The sequence below is a fragment of the Anolis carolinensis genome, unplaced genomic scaffold (assembly GCF_035594765.1).
Source record: "Anolis carolinensis isolate JA03-04 unplaced genomic scaffold, rAnoCar3.1.pri scaffold_10, whole genome shotgun sequence".
NCBI lineage: Eukaryota > Metazoa > Chordata > Lepidosauria > Squamata > Dactyloidae > Anolis > Anolis carolinensis.
The window spans coordinates 27,558,396-27,580,226 of record NW_026943821.1 but is presented as its reverse complement, the minus strand read 5'-3'; the positions used below and the strand labels follow the sequence as shown (position 1 = coordinate 27,580,226).

General features: G+C 41.5%; 1 protein-coding gene across 2 annotated transcripts; it reads right to left on the bottom strand.

Moving 5' to 3' along the window:
- Positions 1-33: 33 nt before the first annotated feature.
- catsper4 (cation channel sperm associated 4) lies at positions 34-21,673 on the bottom strand. 2 transcript variants are annotated; one of them, XM_062962839.1, is made up of 15 exons: positions 20,277-21,673; positions 19,432-19,503; positions 17,577-17,720; positions 14,623-14,724; positions 14,433-14,530; positions 10,514-10,634; positions 6,996-7,129; positions 6,113-6,305; positions 5,298-5,512; positions 4,850-5,012; positions 2,991-3,071; positions 2,776-2,814; positions 2,364-2,405; positions 751-804; positions 34-133 (listed from the first exon to the last, which is right to left on the bottom strand). In XM_062962839.1, exons 1-15 carry the CDS (start codon positions 20,289-20,291, stop codon positions 116-118), a joined length of 1,491 nt encoding a protein of 496 aa, XP_062818909.1. In that variant the 5' UTR covers positions 20,292-21,673; the 3' UTR covers positions 34-115. The 2 variants fall into 2 exon arrangements, with proteins under 2 accessions (XP_062818909.1, XP_062818910.1); XM_062962840.1 differs by having other exon boundaries at positions 19,432-19,500.
- Between the last annotated feature and the right edge of the window lie 158 nt (positions 21,674-21,831).

Sequence of the window (21,831 nt, the reverse complement as noted above, 5' to 3'; positions counted from 1 at the left end):
AGTGACAATACAGAAGCAATTTCCACACAGAAGTAATTGAAGAGGGAAATCAGCTGTATTTTGACAAATGCTCGCGATAAACTGATTGTGATGCATCTTCTCTCTTTTCTTGCTTTCAGGGATGAAGACCTGTCTGAGGAAGCAGGTTCCTTTCACACATATGTACACATGCATATTTCTATTATACAGTTCACCATGTCGCCAGAGACCATCAGAAAGCACATATTGATTCACAGTGCTCTCCGGAGGCCGGTGAACTACATCTCCCCTAAATCGCTGTCAATTCCTCTCAAATTCCTACAGTATTTTCTGTTGGTCCTGGGGATTCTGTGTGGGAAGCTTGGCCCAATTCTATCGTCAGTGGGATTCAAGGGGCTTTTTGATTGTAGGTGAACTATACATCCCAGCAGCTACAAATCCCAAATGTCAAGGTCTATTTTGCCCAAACTCCACCAGTGTTCACATTTAGGCATATTGAGTATTTGTGCCAAGTTTGGTCCAGATCCATCATTGTTTGAGTTCACGGTGCACTCTGGATGCAGGTGAACTACAACTCCCAAACTCAATGTCAATGCCCACCAAACCCTTCCAGTATTTCCATGGGAGTTCTGTGTTCCAAGTTTGGTTCAATTCCATCGTTGGTGGAGTTCAGAATGCTCTTTGGTTGGAGGTGAACTATAAATCCCAGCAACTACAATTCCCAAATTATAAAAGCAATGCCCCCCCCCCCCCCCAACCCCAGCATCTTACCATACTCTGCCTGCGGTGATGACCCTGGGCCTTCCCTCCAGAGGTTCCTTCCGGCTTTGAAAGTGCAGAACAGAAGGAAAGTTAAAACATAACAAGCATTCTCTCCTGACGTTTCTCCCACATCTATGGCAGGCATCCTCAGAGGTTGTGAGGTCTCTTGGAGAACTAAGCAAGGTGGAAGGTCCGGGGTGGGAGAAAGAAAGGACTCTCGCCTGTTGGAGTCCAGGGTGGATGTTGTAATTAATTCTCTTTTTTGTGCCATGCTACTCACAAACGTGCACTGAAACGGTATAAAGGAGCAAGTACAGTAGAGTCTCACTTATCCAACATAAACGGGCCCGCAGAACCTTGGATAAGCAAATATCTTGGATAATAAGGAGGGATTAAGGAAAAGCCACCAAATTAGATTATGATTTCACAAATAAGCACCCAAACATCATGTTTTACAACAAATTTGACAGAAAAAGTAGTTCAAGACGCAGTAATGCTATGTAGTAATTACTGTATTTAATAATAATATAATAATAATTTTATTTTTGTACCCCGCCACCATCTCCCCAGAGGGACTCGGGGCGGCTTACAGATATAAAACCAACATACAATAATATCAAATACAAAAACACACAAATAAATTTAAAAGGCATTAAAAATCACAGTCATTATAAAACACTTGAGAAACACAGCAATAAAAACATAAAATGAGCTGAATTTATTATTTATGAATTTAGCACCAAAATATCACGATATATTGAAAACATTGACTACAAAAATGTGTTGGATAATCCAGAACGTTGGATAAGCGAGACTCTACTGTACTCACAAACGTGCACTGAAACGGTATAAAGGAGCAAGTACAGTAGAGTCTCACTTATCCAACATAAACGAGCCGGCAGAACGTTGGATAAGCGAATATGTTGGATAATAAGGAGGGATTAAGGAAAAGCCTATTAAACATCAAATTAGGTTATGATTTTACAAATTAAGCACCAAAACATCATGTTATACAACAAATTTGACAGAAAACGTAGTTCAATAGGCAGTAATGCTACGTAGTAATTACAGTATTTACGAATTTAGTACCAAAACATCACAATGTACTGAAAACATTGATTACAAAAACATTGACAACTAACAATTAGCAGCACTAATTGGAACTCAATCGACAGACCCAGTCCTTTAAATTTGAACACGCCCATTTTAGAATGTATTTTAGAATGTTTTTATGAATGTTGACGTAAGTTATGATTTTCTATATTGATTTATAGTGTATTGTATAATTTTTATATATGTGCTTATTGTAAGCCGCCCTGAGTCCCCTCTCGGGTGAGAAGGGCGGGATATAAATGTTGTAATAATAAATAAATAAATAAATAAAAGGCAGACTGCGTTGGATAATCCAGAACGTTGGATAAGCGAGTGTTGGATAAGTGAGACTCTACTGTATTTACGAATTTAGTACCAAAACATCACAATGTATTGAAAACATTGACTACAAAAACATTGACAACTAAAAGGCAGACTGCGTTGGGTAATCCAGAACGTTGGATAAGCGAATGTTGGATAAGTGAGACTCTACTGTACTCATCTCATGGGATGTGCTGCTTGAGTCTTACCGTGTCGTGAGGCTTCTTGGTCACGTCCTCAGGGACTCCCGACTAAAGGATCAAGGAGCAATGAAGAAAGTAGGAAAGGGAGACGTTAAATCAAGATTTACAACAGACATATAAGCAGAGGAAGTCTCTTAGATATATGGAAAAGTTATAAATATGATGTAGAATCCACAACACCCCTATGGGGAGCTTTCAAGAGAAGTTAGATTAGGCCTGAGAACGGAGGGAGTGAAAAATAGACTCATTAGACGCTCTGAGAGAATCCGTGAGAAGACCTTGAAGCTGGGAAATCATTAAACAGTGGGGATAATTAACAAAGCATGTCCCCTTCTGGGAAAGGACATAGGATTTGGCCTCACGACCCATGTTCCCCCAGTCCCACCACCATATTGATTCGGTACAACGCGGTCCTTACCACACTGTGTCGGCGAAACTTTTCATCTGGTATTTCTTGCTGTGAAGGAGAAAGACCAAAAAACTCAGGGTCAGGATGTGGCACTCAGGAGACTTACTATGCTCCCTTTTCTCGACCTTTGGCCATCAAAGTCAGGAGAGACTCAGTGAGAAGACCATTGAGCCAACCGCCACGCAGTCTTGCCACCACGTCTCCGCAGATGTGGTTCTACATACCTTTCCCATGGACTGCCGCCGTGCTCTCAGAGTTGCCGTTTTCATGGCTCCCTTTTGGTAGTCTGTATCCATGATACTGGACTGAGAAAGGAAAGGCGGCACAGGGAAAGCAAACCTTAGCGCTGCTGCAAAGTTGAAGTCCAAAACACCTGGAGAGATGGCCAAAGTTGGCCCATGCTTCGTCTATATCAGGGGTCCCCAAACTAAGGCCCGGGGGCCGGCTGCGGCCCTCCAAGGCCATTGACCTGGCCCCCGCCCTCAGTTTTAGACTTAGGCTCGCCCAAAGTCTGAAATGACTTGAAGGCACAACAACAACCATCCTACTTGATTATCTCATTGGCCAGAAGCAGGCCCACACTTCCCACTGAAATCCTGATAAGTTTACAGTATGTTGGTAAAAATTATTTTTATTTTTAAATATTGTATTGTTCTTTCATTTACCAATATTGTAAATGAAATATTGTAAATGAATGATGTGGTAATAATATAATATACTAGCTGTGCCCGGCCACGCGTTGCTGTGGCATTGTCTGGTGGTGTTGGTGAGAAATTGTTGAGGTAGTGATGGTATTGAATGTCTGTTGTATGGTTGTCTTTATGTTTAGCATGCACACTGAAGTGGATTATATGGCAGTGTGGAGTCAAGATAATCCAGTTCAAAGCAGATAATATAAGATTCTAAATGGGTTATATAGCTGTTTGGAAAGGCCTTGAGTCTACACTGCCATATAATCCAGTGCAAATGAGATAATCTGTGGAACAAGTCTGCCTGTCCCCTGGGCTGAGTTGGTTGCTAGGAGACCAAGTGGGCAGAGATTAGTCCTCTAACTGGCAGCAATTGGATAAAAACAATTATTGCTCTCCCTCTAATTAGGACTTTATTTTTCTTTTCTTTTTGTTGTATCAACCTAGAGGCGTGGATGATGGGTTGTGTTGTCAAATTTCGAGGTTGGGGGGCAACAAGTTTTGTTGTTTTGTTGGTCGCCGTGATGCCATCACTCATTTATATATATAAAGTCTAAGAACCGCTGTGTTCAGCTGATTAACGACTGTGGTGTCATTTGTCGGTGCTGCTTATCCTGACGGACAGGACTGAGGATGTATTGGTGAGAGGCCTGGATCACCAATAAATCAGAGTGGTGTGGAGCTGATGATTGTTTTAACCACACCCTGACATACTAGAGATCTTAATCTCAGCTGCCTTACCTCAGATGGGAAGCAAATGTGAGTAATTTCAGTGGGGCCTCATTTATTTTATTATTTATTTTATTTACAGTATTTATATTCCGCCCTTCTTTCTCACCCCGAAGGGGACTCAGGACGGATTACAATGAACACATATATGACAAACATTCAATGCCAACAGACAAACATCATACATTAGACAGACTCAGAGGCATTTTTAACATTTTTCCAGCTTCACGATTCTGGCCACAGGGGGAGCTGTTGCTTCACTGTCCAGTAGTGGCTGTACTTCCTCATTCCTTTCCTCGTGTTTTGCTGGCAGTTTTATGGTGTTGTAAATTAGCCTCCCGCATAAAGCGTGCCTAAATTTCCCTAATTGACAGGTGCAACTGTCTTTCGAGGCTGCATAGGTCAACAGCAAGCCGGGGCTATTAATGGTCGGAGGCTTAACCCGACCCGGGCTTCGAACTCATGACCTCTCAGTCAGTAGTAATTTATAGCAGCTGGTTACTGGCCAGCTGCACCACAGCCCGGCCCCTTTAGAGGTTTTTAAGGAGAGGCATCATGGCCATCTGTCAAGAGGGCTTTGATTCCATGTTCCCACGTGGTAGGGGATGGGACTGGGTGGCTCTTGAGCTCTCCTTCCAACTCCGTGTTCCCGTGTTGCGACTTACCTTCTCCAGGTTCATCAACGTAGCAAAAACATCGCCCGGCTTCCCTTGCATGATGTCAGTGCCGAGCATCGTTTCCGAGATGTTGGCCCCACGGATATTTCGTAAAACAATCTCTTGCTCCTGTTCTATGTTGAATCGGATAGACCTCACCTCCTGAACTATTCTGGAAGGATCGTAGTCAACAAGAAAAAAAAAACAACGAGCAGGGGCTATATTTTATTTTTAATTGTCGGGTGCTCATCCAGACACGGGCTGGCCTCGAACTCATGACCTCTTGGTCAGAGTGATTTATTGCAGCTGGCTGCTAACCAGCCTGCGCCACAGCCCGGCCCCTAGCCCTAATGTGATGTGTGTGACGTGTACTGTGTGTATTTATTACGTTTGTAAATTTTAATTTAAATAAGAGGGAGGAAAAGATAACAAGCTATATAGAAAACAAACTCTTAACTGGTCCAGCTCATCCCGGATGACCCGGTATTCCTTGAGATTCTCGTGGATGGCTTCCAGGACCACGCAGAGCTCCTCACATGTGGCGTCAGTCAGGTTGCCTAAGTTCCCACCGCACAACAGCTCCTGCCGGTGGACCATGGGTGTTCCGAGCATGACCTCTTTCACATGCACAGGTTCAGCCTGGGGTATGAAGGCATCATCATCCGCGTCGTCCTGCTTAAGCACAAAGGAAAGTCATGTCAGGGTATTGTGTATTGTGAAATGTTAAAATCAATCTGGGTTATTAGAAATGCCTTATGAGTTAGTTTTTCGGCAAGGCATTTCAGCAGTTATGGAGTTAATGAGAGTCTGCTATGATTGACGTATCACAGGACCAATGGGGTCAAGTTTGTTTTGACCGGGACTTTCTTTCTTGTTCTTGTGGAATGCAGAGGAGTGTCTTCAGAAGAGCAGTGAGCTGTGTGTGTGTGTGTGCATGAGTCGCTTCGGCAAGAGCACTCATGGTGGAAGGACTGATTTGCTCTGTTTGTATGTAGTCATGTAAATAAAGATTGATTGCTGTTGGATTTCCAACCGAACCCTCGTCTGCTGGAGTGTGTTTGTCCAGTGCTGTTTTCCCACACGGGGAGACAGTCTGGAGAAGGAGGTGAAGACCGGGATGGTGAATTTTTGGATTTCACTCTGCTACCCATCATCCCCTGACAAGTCAGAGGTGCCCCATGCGCATCAACCAACCAAGCCACACGTTTGTGGGTGAGTAGGTTTCCATGTGGTTTTGCCTTTCCTTCTCCGACCTCTGAATTGTGAACTCACATCCAGTCCCACGTTGGCCACCTCAAGCGGGGACTGGGATTGCATCTGCCTCTCCACGTTGTATTCAGCCATGGACTGCTCCAGGTTGGTGGTCACCACGGCCACGAGGAGGTTGGCAAAGATGAAGGCCCCAAACGTGATGAAGATAAAGAAGTAGAGGGCCCCTCCGATCTCCAGGGCAAGGCCTTCTTGTCTGCAGAGGCATTAAAACACCTTGTCAAGGTACGTTAAAAAGCAACAACAATAACGGTTGTGTTTTGAAGTAGCAAAACTACGAGTTGCTGCAAAATTCTGGATGCTACAAGCTACTGGCCGGTGCTACAAAACACACGTCAATCATCTCCACAAACAATTCACCCCAAAACATACAAACTCCAAAGTAGATGCTTCAAGTCTGAAACTTGCTAAAACGAACTTTGTGAAGCATTTTTTTAACTACTTTATTTACTCGAATCTAACGCTCACCTTTTTTGGGCGAAATTGCCTTGCAAAAAAATTAGGATGCGCATTAGATTCGCATCATACGGTCATCTTAGTGCTGAGCCAAAGCCAAAGGGGAAGCTGCTTCAGGAAGAGCTGGAAATCCTATTTGAAGGACATGACCTCTAATTTAATTGCCATGGCTCAATGTTATGGCATCCTGGGATTTGTAGTTTGGTGACGCACCTACATTCTTTGCAGAGAGTGCTCAAAACTTTGTCAAATTACAGTCCTCATGATTCCTTAGCATTGGACCAAGACGACTGAAGTGAGTGATTTAATTGTGCTTTTCCTGCATGTCAGAAAGGGGTTGGACTGGATGGCCCATGAAGTCTCTTCCAACTCTATTGTCTATGATTCTATGACGTCTTGTGGCTCAATGTGGGGAGAGAAGTGTACTCACTCAAAGTCATCGTATATGTTAATCCACCCGTCCTGAGTGATGCAGATGAAGAGTGTGTACAGCGCAGTCCCCAGGTTCCCAAAATGTTTTGGGACAAGGCTTCCAAAGAGCGTGACACCAAACACAGAGAAGACCTGCAAAGAGAACGAAACAAGGACGAAGGGAAAAAAGGGTTTGCAAAAGACACCTAGTCCCACTCATGGTCCCTTTCTGGTATTTGAAGGACAAGGCAACTCTTGCAAAACATAGCAAGGTATTTTCCTAGCAACATTATTGACTTCTTAACCCATGGCTCCTTCCACAATAAGCGCATCACAGCAACACAGCTAATGCACAAAGAAGGACTTTTCAATTACTGTATATACTCGAGTATAAGCCTAGTTTTTCAGCCTTTTTTTAAGACTGAAAAAGCCCCCCTCGGCTTATACTCGGGTGAGGGTCCTTGTTGACTTATATATACTCAAGAATATATGGTACATTTATTATTTTTCTCTATTATTATTGGTATTATTACATTTATTATTTTTCTCTATTATTGTTGCTACTATTACATTTATTTTACTCTATTATTATTATTATTATTACATTTATTATTTCACTCAGATATTATTGTATTTATTATTTTACTCTATTTATTACTACATGTAATATTTTCCTGTATATATGATTATTGTTGTTGTTGTTGTTGTTACAGTATTATTATTATTATTATTACATGTATTATTTTACTCTGTTATTATTAAAAGGATACATAAGCACATTTAAATTGAAGAAGATAAGAATAATGATTTAATCAGAATTGGACAGTCTTATCTTAAATTTGAGCTTGATGTAAATATTCAAAAACATTTAACCTACTGATGCCTCAATTAATGTAATTTTATTGGTATCTGTTTTTATTTCTGAAATTTACCACCCTCGACTTATACTGGAGTCAATGTTTTCCCAGTTTTTTTGTGGTAAAATTAGGTGCCTTGGCTTATATTCGGGTCAGCTTATACTCGAGTATATACGGTAATGTAATTTTATTGGTATCTCAGCTTATCCTGGAGTCAATGTTTTCCCAGGTTTTTTTGTGGTAAAATTAGGTGCTTCGGCTTATATTCGGGTCAGCTTATACTCAAATATATACGGTAATGTAATTTTATTGGTATCTCGGCTTATCCTGGAGTCAGTGTTTTCCCAGTTTTATTGTGGTAAAATTAGATGCCTTGGCTTATATTCGGGTCAGCTTATACTCGAGTATATATGGTAATGTAATTTTATTGGTATCTCGGCTTATACTGGAGTCAATGTTTTCCCAGGTTTTTTTGTGGTAAAATTAGGTGCCTTGGCTTATATTCGGGTCGGCTTATACTTGAGTATATACGGTAGTCTGGAAATTCCTCCTTCCACTTTCCTTTTGGTAAACGATACTTTCTGGTCTTGTTCTTTATGGTGTCGTGATATACCAACCCCACTAATGAGCGGTACCTAATTTCTCTACTTACAGCTCTAAGCTGTTTTCGAACTGCTTAGGTCAGCAGTGAGCTGGGCTTGATGGTCGGGTGCTCATCCTGACCGGGCTTCAAACTGGCAGATCTTCTTCCTGCTGGTGATTTTCCAGCTGTGCTACAGCCCAGCCCCTTGTCATTGCCTTCTTCCCAAATGTATATGTATTTCGTGACACCAAACTGGGAGGGATAGCTAACACTCCAGAAGACAGGAGCAGAATTCAAAACGATCTTGACAGACTAGAGAGATGGGCCGAAACTCACAAAATGAAGTTCAACAGGGACAAATGCAAGAGACTTCACTTTGGCAGAAAAAATGGAAATCAAAGATACAGAATGGGGGACGCCTGGCTTGACAGCAGTGTGTGCGAAAAAGATCTTGGAGTCCTCGTGGACAACAAGTTAAACATGAGCCTACAATGTGATGCGGCAGCTAAAAAAGCCAATGGGATTCTGGCCTCATCAATAGGGGAATAACGTCTAGATCCAGGGAAGTCTTGCTCCCCCTCTATTCTGCCTTGGTCAGACCACACCTGGAATACTGTGTCCAATTTTGGGCACCGCAGATGAAGGGAGATGCTGACAAGCTGGAAAGCGTCCAGAGGAGGGCAACTAAAATGATTAAGGGTCTGGAGAACAAGCCCTATGAGGAGCGGCTTAAAGAGCTGGGCATGTTTAGCCTGCAGAAGAGAAGGCTGAGAGGAGACATGATAGCCATGTACAAATACGTGAAGGGAAGTCCTAGGGAGGAGGGAGGGAGCTTGTTTTCTGCTGCCCTGCAGACTAGGACACAAGGGAACAAGGGCTTCGAACTACAGGAAAGGAAGGAGATTCCACCTGAACATCAGGAAGAACTTCCTCGCTGTGAGAAGGGCTGTTCGACAGTGGAACTCTCTGCCGCAGACTGTGGAGGCTTTTAAGCAGAGGCTGGATGGCCATCTGTCGGGGGTGCTTTGAATGCGATTTCCTTCTTCTTAGCAGGGGGTTGGACTGGATGGCCCATGAGGTCTCTTCCAACTCTACTATTCTATGATTCTATGATTCTAATTTTCACTTCCAAGAATTTGCAACATTTTATCAGTTACCTCGTGTTTACAATATTTATATAGTGCACTTTATCCAGTCTATTTTTACAACCTCTCTGTTTTAATCCATGTTTTTATTAAGTTTTTGTCATTTACTTTATTGGTTAATGTTTAAATTTTTAATTGTGCATGTTTCTTGTCTATATTGTTGGGTTTCATATTGTTTTTATTCGGGCTTGGCCCCATGTAAGCCGCCCTGAGTCCCTTTGGGGAGATAGAGGCAGGGTATAAAAATAAAGAAGTTGTTGTTTGTTGTTATTATTATTATTATTAAAAAAAAGAAAAAGAATTATAGTAGAGTCTCACTAATCCAAGCCTTGCTTATCCAAGCCTCGCTTATCAAAGCCATTTTTGTAGTCAGTGTTTTCAATACATTGTGATATTTTAGTGCTAAATTCGTAAATACAGTAATTACTACATAGCATTACTGCGTATTGAACTACTTTTTCTGTCAAATTTGTTGTATAACATGATGTTTTGGTGCTTGTTAGGACGCGGAACAATGGCTTCAAACTACAGGAAAGGAGATTCCACCTGAACATCAGGAAGAACTTCCTCACTGTGAGAAGGGCTGTTCACCAGTGGAACTCTCTCCCCGGGGCCGTGGTGGAGGCTCCTTCTTTGGAGGCTTTTAAGCAGAGGCTGGATGGCCATCTGTCGGGGGTGCTTTGAATGCGATTTCCTGCTTCTTGGCAGAATGGGGTTGGACTGGATGGCCCATGAGGTCTCTTCCAACTCTAATATTCTATGATTCTATGATTCTATGACACGCAGGAGGGCAAGGCACGGTTCAGAAGGGCGTGCTGCTGGTGTGAAAAAAAATCCTACCTTTTCTGAACGTGTCGAGATGCAAAAGCAAAGGGAGACAAACAGGGTTAGAGCTTGTTTCTGATCGTTACCATTTGGGGAAAGGTAGGGCGAGCCGAGGAAGGCGCCTCACCAGCATGATGGCAAAAAGCAGGATCATGATGTGCAGCATGTCGGGACCCGACTGCAGGATCACCTGAATCATCCTGGCCAGGCCGCCCACCAAGGTACACACCTGCATCAGCCGCATGACTCTGGAAAGAACGGGGAAAATACTTATTTATTTATTTATTTGTTTATTTATTTACAGCATTTATATCCCGCCCTTCTTTCTCACCCCGAAGGGGACTCAGGGCGGATCACATTGCACACATAAAAGCAAACATTCAATGCCTTTAACATAGAACAGAGACAGAGACAAACGCAGGCTCCGAGCTGGCCTCGAACTCATGACCTCTAGGTCAGAGTGATTTGTTGCAGCTGGCTTGCTTCCCAGCTTGCGCCACAGCCCGGCCTGTGTGTCGATCTGCCAAATAGCAGGGCTGCAATCCTCTCATCCAGAGATTTCCAAAACTTCCATGCTAGTGACACATTTTTTTTTAGACATGCATCCCTTCGCGACACAGTAATTCAGTTTTACTAGCAAACCGGAGGTTGAACCAAACCCTTTATAGCAGTTCCATACAATATGCGACATCTTCACAAAAGGTGAAGACCTGGCTTTGTGAACAAGCGTGTAATGAATGAATTATGTTGGCTTTGACTCGGTCCGGATTAAGGTTTACATGCAAGGTTTTTGTGGACGAATTTTTTTTATATATATAATACTTTTTATTAAGATTTCTTTTATAATACAATAATAATATAATAGTAATAAAGAAGAGAAAGGAAAAGAAAAAAGGAAAAAAGAGAAGAGAAAAAGAAAGGTTAATATATAGATATGAAAAAAGGGACATAAATAGAACAGAATGAAGCGTGGACGAATGGTTTAAGTATTTTTATTGTACTGTTTTAAACGTATTTATTGTATTATGCTAAACTGATTGTTTTAATTGCCTATGTTTTATTTTTTGTACTATATACGGCATTGAATTTTGCCAGATTGTGAGCCGCCCTGAGTCCCTTCGGGTGAGAAGGGCGGCATAGAAATGATGGAAATAAATAAATAAATAAATATCTATACACATAATAAAAGTGAAAATCTGCATGTGTATATGTGGCACGGGTGTCCGCTCACACAGGCTGTGGAGCCACCAAGTCACTCCCTCCCAGGACATTGCAGGTTACAGCGAGCACATCCCAGAGTCTCTTTCTCTCGCCATTTGCATGGCCCCGCCCACTGCCGTTCTCTGCCTCGCCAATTGAACATACTAGAGAGGTTTGGGGAGAATTCACCATGTTGTATAGGAGTTGTATTTAATCATTAATTTAGTATTTAGTCATTAATTAATCAGCCCCAGAGGGTTTTTAATAATCTATCCTGTATTTATTATGATTTTACCATTTATGTGTTTTAAATGCAATTTTTTATCCTGTATTTTTGTTTTAATTGATATATTGTATTATTGTTTTATCTTTTTTATATTGTGATGTGTATTATGTTGCTTATACAGTAGAGTCTCACTTATCCAACATAAATGGGCCGGCAGAATGTTGGATAAGCGAATATGTTGGATAATAAGGAGGGATTAATAAAAAGCCTATTAAACAGCAAATTAGGTTATGATTTTACAAATTCAGCACCAAAACATCATGTTATACAACAAATTTGACAGAAAAAGTAGTTCCATACGCAGTAATGCTACGTAGTAATTACTGTATTTACGAATTTAGCACCAAAATATCACGATGTATTGAAAACATTGACTACAAAAATGCGTTGGATAATCCAGAACGTTGGATAATTGAGTGTTGGATAAGTGAGACTCTACTGTATTTTGTTCTTATGTTGTTTGGGCCTCTGCCCCATGTAAGCCGCCCCGAGTCCCCACGGGGAGATGGTGGCGGGGTATAAATAAAGTATTATTATTATTATTATTATTATTATTATTATTATTATTTACTGTAGGGACTGGGATGTATAGTTCACCTGCTATCTAAGAGCACTCTGAACCCCACCTGGTCCCGGGAACATCCCAGACGAGCCCCCAGATTTATGTCAGACTCTGGAACTCACTTGGCACACAGACCCAACATGGTCAAATTTGCATACTGGCGGGGTTTGGGGATGATGGACCTTGACATCCAGGAGTTATAGTTCACCCGTATTCAGAGAACAATAAACCCAGGAAGTGACGGATCTGGACCAAACTTGACACACAGACTCAACATGGCCAACAGGGAATAAGGCGGAGTTTGGGGAGAGCTGAACCAAGTTTTTTGGGAATTGTAGTTCATCCACATCCTTATGCATTTTCTTATGGAAACATTCATAAAAAAAAGTCTCTAATACATAGTATAACAGATGACCAAACTGATATTACCTAACGTCCAAAAACAAACAATGCCCTTTTCAAATAACCCAGACATCGCTGGCTACCCAAGCTAGTATCTATATATATAAAAGATTGATGGCATCACGGCAGCGGACAAAACAACAAAAGTAAACACCCCACAACCTCAAAAATTGACAGCACAACCCCTCATCCATGCATCTAGGTTGATACAACAAAAAGAAAAGAAAAACAAAGTCCCCATTAGAGGGAGAGGAATAATTGTTTTTATCCAATTGCTGCCAGTTAGAAGGCTAAGCTCCTCCAACTTGGTCTCCTAGCAACCCAATAAAAAATAATAAAAAACACTAAAATTAATACAATAAAATACTATAATAACAGAAAATAACTAAAAATAATACAAGAAAATAATAAAATATAATAAATAAAAAATATAACTTACAGTAAAATTAATTAAAAAATGCAAATAACGTCAAATAAAAATTACACAACAATTTTTAACCAATACCACCACCACTTTGCCACAGCAACGCGTGGCCGGGCACAGCTAGTATATTAGATAATACTAGCTGTGCCCGGCCACGTGTTGCTGTGGCTTATGGGAATACTTTGTTGGCCAGGTGGAATAGCCTTGCAGTCTCAAAGCCTGGCCGTTTTCTGGAGTAGCTGGAGCTTTTTGTTGTATGAATGTAGAGGCATGGATGAGGGGTTGTGCTGCCAAGTTTAGTGTTTCTGGGATGTGTAGTTTTGTTGTTTTGTCCTAGGCCGAAATTTCATTACCCTTTTATATAGATAGATATAATATAATGTACATCTATATATATAAAAGAGTGATGGCATCACAGCGACTCACAAAACAACAAAACTACAGGCCTCCCAACCTCAAAATGTAACAACACAACCTATCATCCATGCCTCTAGGTTGATACAACAAAAAGAAAAGAAAAACAAAGTCCCCATTAGAGGGAGAGGAATAATTGTTTTTATCCAATTGCTGCCAGTTAGAAGGCTAAGCTCCTCCAACTTGGTCTCCTAGCAACCCAATCAAAAATAATAAAAAACACTAAAAAATAATTAAAAACACTAAAAATTAATACAATAACATGCTATAATAACAGAAAATAACTAAAAATAATACAAGAAAATAATAAAATATAATAAATAAAAAGATATCTTACAATAAAATTAATTAAAAAATACAAATAACGTCAAATAAAAATTACACAACAATTTTTAACCAATACCACCACCACTTTGCCACAGCAATGCGTGGCCGGGCACAGCTAGTATGATATATAAGGAGATCTTTTTCCCTCAGAAAAGTGTGCCAGATCTGGGAGGAATGCAGAGCCTGAACTCCTTCCAAGGTGGACGGAATGAGGAAAGGTGGTGAGTATGTATGTGAGTGAATGTATGTATGTGGAGTGAATGCGGAGTAAATGGGAATATTTCCCTATGTCTGCGTAATCTGCTATTATAAAACCAGTATGGGGTCTATGAGTCTACTTCTTCCTCTGGAAGTGCCTGATGCAACCTGTCCCACGAAAGGACATTTTCAAGGTTCAAAACGTATCCGTGACGTATTTTGGGAAGTCCTACCTGAGCATGTGGAAAAAGGTCTTGTCGTTGAGTGTAGGGATGAGGAAGCCAATGAAGAGCGAGACCACGATGAAAAAGTTGAGGATGTTCCAACCATCCTGTGTGTCAAAAGAACAACGTTTTTAGGAGATTGACAGAGTATCCACATTGACAGTTGACGTGGGCTTCGAGATGGGTGTCCCGTTCTCACCTTCCAATACAACAAGAATCCGTAGTACCAGCTGAGGAAGACTTCGCAGAGGAGTAAAGATAGGACAACGGTATCAATGGCAGAGAAGAACTCAAAGTATTTCTACAAATAAGCGGAGGAAAGAACAAACAGGCAGGTTAGGCTCAGACAAGTAGAAAGACGCATGCGCAGAGCCCGAGGCCCCATCTGCACTGCCATTATAATTGTGATGACTCATGGGCCATGTAGTCCCGTTCCAAGTACTATTGTGGCAGACGAAGAGGAAAACTTGGGTTTCCCACCGTTTCAGCCAGAATTGGAGCCATTGCACCTGCAAGATGTTTGCCCACAAGAAGTCAGCCAAACAAGCCTTGAGCAGAAATCTCCCCCATTTTCTCGCCGGGATTATTATAATCAACATAGAGGCGCTCGAGAGGCGACTCGCAGGAGCGCCAGGATAGCTGCCAGACAATTAGCTGATTAAGTCTGTTTCCCTTGGGAAACTTTAAGGAGTCATGCATCTGGACACAGTATAGGTTTCGGTTCTTGTTCCCCACAGAAAGTGTTCCTTGGCGGGAAAACAAGATCCTATATAGGTGTTTGCCCACAAAGAATTCCTTGCGGAGTCAATTCGTCAGCTGGAGGAGTGAGATCGTGTGTAGACTTCGTACTCCAGTTCCCAGATTCCGGATCAAGTTTCCACCCTTGCCTTGTCCCGCGTTTACCACGGACCTTGTTTTTGCTCTTGTTGCCTTGTCTCAAGCCTTGTTCTAGCCAAGTATCAAGTTTGCCTTCCAGCCTAATTGCCAAGTTTCTATGGACTTAAGGACCTTGTCTTCTCCCCACACTTTGCTTGGCAAAGTGTGTGTTTCGGTTATTGGATTATAACTTTGGACCTTAATATCACATATTGGACATTATTTTCCTGGACTATATTTGACCTTTCCTGAAAGGTCTACTTCTGAACTATATTCTACACTTGTTTTTATTGACTTTATATATTTCCTTAATAAAGATATTAGATAGATTCTGGTCTCTGCGCATGGTTATTGGTGCTCTGCAGCCTGGGTCCTGACAATAATGCAGATTGAACGGCTTTGCATGGTCATGTTCAGTGATTCCCAAAGTGGGCGCTACCGCCCCCTGGTGGGCGCTGCAGTGATCCAGGGGGGCGGTGATGGCACCTATTAGGACACAGGGGCGGGGCCAGGGGAGGGGAGGGGCCTCTTCCCAAGTGCCGGAGACAGGGCTGAGCACCCGAGACACTTGTTAGGACACAGGGGGCGGAGCTAGAGGAGTGGGCGTGGCTTCTTTCCAAGAGCCTGAGACAGGGCTGAGCATCTATACCAGGGGTCCCCAAACTAAGGCCCGGGGGCCGGATGCGGCCCTCCAAAGTCATTTACGTGGCCCCCGGCCCTCAGCTTTGGATTTAGGCTCACCCAAAGTCTGAAGTGACTTGAAGGCACACAACAACAACAACAACAACAACAACAACAATCCTACTTAACATGACTATCTCATTGGCCAGAAGCAGGCCCACTCTTCCCATTGAAATCCTGATAGGTTTACTGTATGTTGGTTACAATTGTTTTCATTTTTAAATATTGTATTGTTCTTTCATTTACTAATATTGTGCTATGGTAATAATATGATATATTGTGTGTACATATAATATTGATACAAATATTATAATGTAATACAATATAATAATAATAATAATAATAATAGAATATAATAATATTTATTATATATTATATATCAAATGTAATACAGTAGAGTCTCACTTATCCAACACTCGCTTATCCAACGTTCTGCATTATCCAACACATTTTTGTAGTCAATATTTTCAATATATCGTGATATTTTGGTGCTAAATTTATAAATACAATAATTACTACATAGAATTACTGCATATTGAACTACTTTTTCTGCCAAATTGTTGTCTAACATGATGTTTTGGTGCTTCATTTGTAAAATCATAACCTAATTTATGTTTAATAGGCTTTTCCTTAATGCCTCCTTATTATCCAACATATTTGCTTATCCAACATTCTGCTGGCCCGTTTATGTTGGATAAGTGAGACTCTACTGTATTACTAATAATATTACAGTATATTGGTATAGTACAATAAGGTAAAGGTTTCCCCTGACGTTAAGTCCAGTCGTATCTGACTCTGGGGGTTGGTGTTCATCTCCATTTCTAAGTCAAAGAGCCGGCGTTGTCCGTAGACACCTCCAAGGCCATGTGGCCGGCATGATTGCATGGAGCGCCATTACCTTCCTGCTGGAGCGGTACCTATTGCTCGACTCACATTGGCATGTTTTTGAACTGCTAGGTTGGCAGAAACTGGAGCTAACAGCAGGAGCTCATTCCGCTCCCCTGATTCGAACCTGCAACCTTTTGGTCCACAAGTTCAGCAGCTCAGTGGTTTAACCCACTGTGTCACTGGACGCCCCATAGTACAATATAGTAATATATAATGCTAATATTGTGCTATGCTAATGATATAATATATTATATGTACATAAAACTTGTAAGCTGCTCTGAGTCCCCTTCGGGGTGAAAGAGGGTGGGCTATAAATGTAGTCAATCAATAAATACATAAATAAATAAATGTTGGGGATTTGTTGCACTACAAATAAGACGTGCAGTGTGCATAGGAATTTGTTTGGGTTTTTTTTTTTTTCAAATGAAAATCCAACCCCCCAGCAGTCTGAGGGACCATAAACGGCCCTCCACTTAAAAAGTTTGAGGACCCCTGCTCTATACCATACATACCATATATTCTCGAGTATAAGCTGACCCAAAAATAAGCCAACCAGGACCCTCACCCAAGTATAAGCCGAGGGGGGCTTTTTCAGTCTTAAAAAAAGGGCTGAAAAACTAGGCTTATACTCGAGTATGTACAGTAATGCGGTTTGAATGTGGAAGAGGATTCTGTCCAAATGAGTGTGGGGCTTCGTGAACCACGTACCTCTTCCAAAGTGGGATCTGTCCGCATGGAAATGAGAACGGCATTAAAAATGATGAAGGTGGCCAGTAAGAGCTTGAAGGCCTTGTGGTGGAGGAACATCCCCATGCATGTCTTCGAGACAAACTCTTCCACGTCCCAGTCATCCTGTTTGGGAAGAGAGGCAGAGCCGTCTCAGGCGGAGGAGACGCACCTGCTCCACCTGAGCTTTCCTGCCATCTCAGTGTGGTGAGCTGGTTGTGGCCGAGCGCATGGCCATCACTTCATTGGCTTGCTCAAGCAAAGTTTTACTGTATCAACACAAACAGACGTACAGACGACAGATGAACACAGGACTTGACTCAAACTCTAGGCAGACAGAACACAACAGAAGAGAATATTGGACACCCAATAAAATTAGAAAAATGGGAAAAAATTTGGAATCAGAGAATCAAATACACATATGCATTCGACTTAAGAGAGAACTGGTATAAAATGATATATAGATGGTATATTACACCACAAAAAAATTCAAAATTTTACAAAAATGTTTCCAACAAATGTTGGAAATGTGAACAACAGGTAGGTACTTTTTTTCATACATGGTGGACCTGCCCAAAAGCTAAATTGTTTTGGAAAGATATACACGGAGAAAAACAAAAAATATTAAAGACTAACATTAAAAAGGAGCCAGAATATTTCTTGCTAGGAATGTTGGATCTGGATAAAGACAAAGACAAAGAGATTCTATTTAACCACCTGACAATAGCAGCCAGAATAACATATGCGAAGAAGTGGAGATCAAAAGAAATACCGAAAAGAGAAGAATGGCAAAATAAAGTCTTAGAAATAATGAATATGGATAAATTAACTTACTGGCTCTCTCCGAACCAAGGACTACCGAAAAAACAAACGAACTGGGACACGGTAAAAGAATATTTTAATCAACTTAAAATGGAGCTTATAATTTGAAATGATAAGAACAACAAGAAAATATTAGAGACAAAGGGGAAGAAGACGTTTTGGACTATAAATTACTAAAATACAGAAAGTCACAATACAAACACCAAGGATAAGATGGAAGTCAACCCCTCCCACATACCTTTTCTTTTTTTTCTCTCCTTGTTCTTACTTTCATTTTTTTCTTTTATTTTTCTTTCTTTCTTTCTCTCTACCCATATTGTTCTCCCACTTTCCATGTATTTTTTATTTTATTTTAATCTTTAAATTTATTACTAATAAAAATTAATTTTAAAAAAAAAGAACACAACAGAACTGACGCAATCAATCATGCGCACACACTTGTGTCTGGATACTCCCTAGTTCCAGCCACGCATCAAGGTCATCCTAGCTTCTTGGCAATTAACTCTTTCCACACTATGGTACATTCTGGATGATGCAATCAGTTGCAATACAAGCATGGCACAAATTGCATTTAAACACTCTCAATACACAAATCCCACATTAACAGGGTCATACTGTAAGACAATTACCTTCAAAGGGTCCGGGCTCAGGAGGGAAATCAGGCAGAAAACTCAGTCTCGTGAGAGATGCCAAAAGCAAAGTTTATTATAATAGCTATGATAAGGCAAACCCATTTCAATAGGTCCCGTGCCATGCAAATGGCTGCCGCAACATGTGTGCGTAGCAAACAAATAATTTATACCTTTGGCTTATCTAAAATGGACCAATGGCTGAGGGTCTTCCTCACCTTCCACACCTACTTGGCATAAATTATACCAATGACCTCACTTGTTTACTCTGAGCTTCCTTCTCTCTTTGGAACTTCCTTGAGAAAGGCATCAGCTCACAGGAAGGGATGGGCATATGCCGAGGCAAAGCTACATAGGCAAAAGTTTATTATTTTCTGGCTTATTACCTGGATACAAGTGATGTCCTTGCAGTTGATCTCCACCGGCTCCTGGTCGCCCGTGTTCCCTCGTGCCGCCTGCTGATGTGTCCAGAAAACATGGAAATGCGCAAAGGTCTTTTTAAAGCACCAGCACATAGACTTTCCAAAGACATATCCCAACATCTAGCTGATGCGTTTGCTATGCCATCTGCAATGCTTAGGAGTGTTTGTTTTTCTGGACTGCAGTTCGACAAATACACTCTGCCTAGCAAATAACCGTCTCCCCATAAGCAGAGACCAAAGTTCACCCTAAGTGCCAGAGACATATGTCAAGTGTCAACAAGAATAGATAAGCTAATGGACAAAAGACAAATTAAGGCTTTTGGGATGTCAAGATAAGACCTGGCGCCATGTAGGAGTGCTAATGGCTCCCTGAAAGCTAGGATAAGGGGGAATTCCTCAATTAATGGATCCCTGAGAGCCTAGACAGGAATTCCTTAGATAAGGCCTAATGGAGGGCCAGAGGTCTTGAAAGTAACCTATATTTTAGGAAAATGCAAAAGTGACTTTTAGTAAAGTGCAAAGTAAGACTTTTTTGACCCTAATTGGTGATGGATAATGCCTAGATGATGCAGGTAGATGGAGGCAAAAAGGGTATATAAGAACCTGTGTTTCTTTGTTCTGTACCTTCGCTTTCCTGATTACAGGAGAAGGTCCTTCCTATTGCTTATTCTCTCTGGCCACTGAGAATAAACTCTTTTTCTACAGCAACCGGAACTCTCTTTGTCTCATTACCTTTGTCTGCCATTTCAAGTCTAGTAAGAATAAATAAAATTATTGAATCGGAAAATAGGACTAAAGTTTGCTCATGCCTGGTATATATCCATTGGAGAATCTCTCCACGAAGTCTCTTGTTTTCGATCTGGCCCAAGGGAGAGTTAATGCCTGACTGCTCGGCTTTTTAGAGAAATCATCTGCTGAGGTTTCACCACGGAGCTCCGGCGACGGTTGTCCATCCTGCCCATAGTGCAGGCCGGCCAAGACCAGAACACTGCTTCTCTTGCATTGTGATGGTGTCGATGTTCTGTCTTGTGGGATTCTGTCAGCATGAAACCACAGAAGCCAGATCTCTCGTAAGACTATTCTGTAGGTCAGGAAAAGCAAAACATGGAACGTGCTGAAGGACAGAATAATAATAATAATAATAATAATAATAATAATAATAATAATCAGAAGGCCTGATCCTTGCAGCCCAGGAGCAAGCCATCATAACAAAGGCAATTCCGGCCAAGATCGAAAAATCAGCTGATGACCCAAAATGCAGACTCTGCAAGGAAACCGACGAAACCATTGATCATATCCTCAGCTGCTGTAAGAAAATCGCACAGACAGACTACAAACAGAGGCACAACTATGTGGCCCAAATGATTCATTGGAACTTATGCCTCAAGACAGACAATATAAGGTTCATGGAGAAATAATAATAATAATAACAACAAACAACAACTTCTTTATTTTTATACCCTGCCTCTATCTCCCCAAAGGGACTCAGGGCGGCTTACATGGGGCCAAGCCCGAATAAAAACAATATGAAACCCGACAATATAGACAAGAAACATGCACAATTAAAAATTTAAACATTAACCAATAAAGTAAATGACAAAAACTTAATAAAAACATGGATTAAAACAGAGAGGTTGTAAAAATAGACTGGATAAAGTGCACTATATAAATATTGTAAACACGAGGTAACTGATAAAATGTTGCAAATTCTTGGAAGTGAAAATTAGAATCATAGAATCATAGAATAGTAGAGTTGGAAGAGACCTCATGGGCCATCTAGTCCAACCCCATTCTGCCAAGAAGCAGGAAATCGCATTCAAAGCACCCCCGGCAGATGGCCATCCAGCCTCTGCTTAAAAGCCTCCAAGGAAGGAGCCTCCACCACAGCCCGGGGCAGAGAGTTCCACTGGTGAACAGCCCTTCTCACAGTGAGGAAGTTCTTCCTGATGTTCAGGTGGAATCTCCTTCCTTTCCTGTAGTTTGAAGCCATTGTTCCCTTGCGTCCTAGTCTGCAGGGCAGCAGAAAACAATCTTGCTCCCTCTTCCCTAGGACTTCCCTTCACGTATTTGTACATGGCTCTCATCATGTCTCCTCTCAGCCTTCTCTTCTGCAGGCTAAACATGCCCAGCTCTTTAAGCCGCTCCTCATAGGGCTTGTTCTCCAGACCCTTCATCATTTTAGTTGCCCTCCTCTGGACACTTTCCAGCTTGTCAACATCTCCCTTCAACTGTGGTGCCCAAAATTGGGCCCAGTGTGATTCCAGGTGTGGTCTGACCAAGGCAGAATAGAAGAAGGGGGAGCAGGACTTCCCTGGATCTAGACGCTATTCCCCTCTTGATGCAGGCCAGAATCCCATTGGCTTT

Coding starts and splice junctions, on each gene's coding strand:
- catsper4 (XM_062962839.1), bottom strand. Junction 17,721..19,431: donor AGGACATCACTTGTATCCAG/GTAATAAGCCAG, acceptor CTTCCCAAACAG/GATGACTGGGACGTGGAAGA. Junction 2,815..2,990: donor GGCGGCAGTCCATGGGAAAG/GTATGTAGAACC, acceptor TCTCCTTCACAG/CAAGAAATACCAGATGAAAA.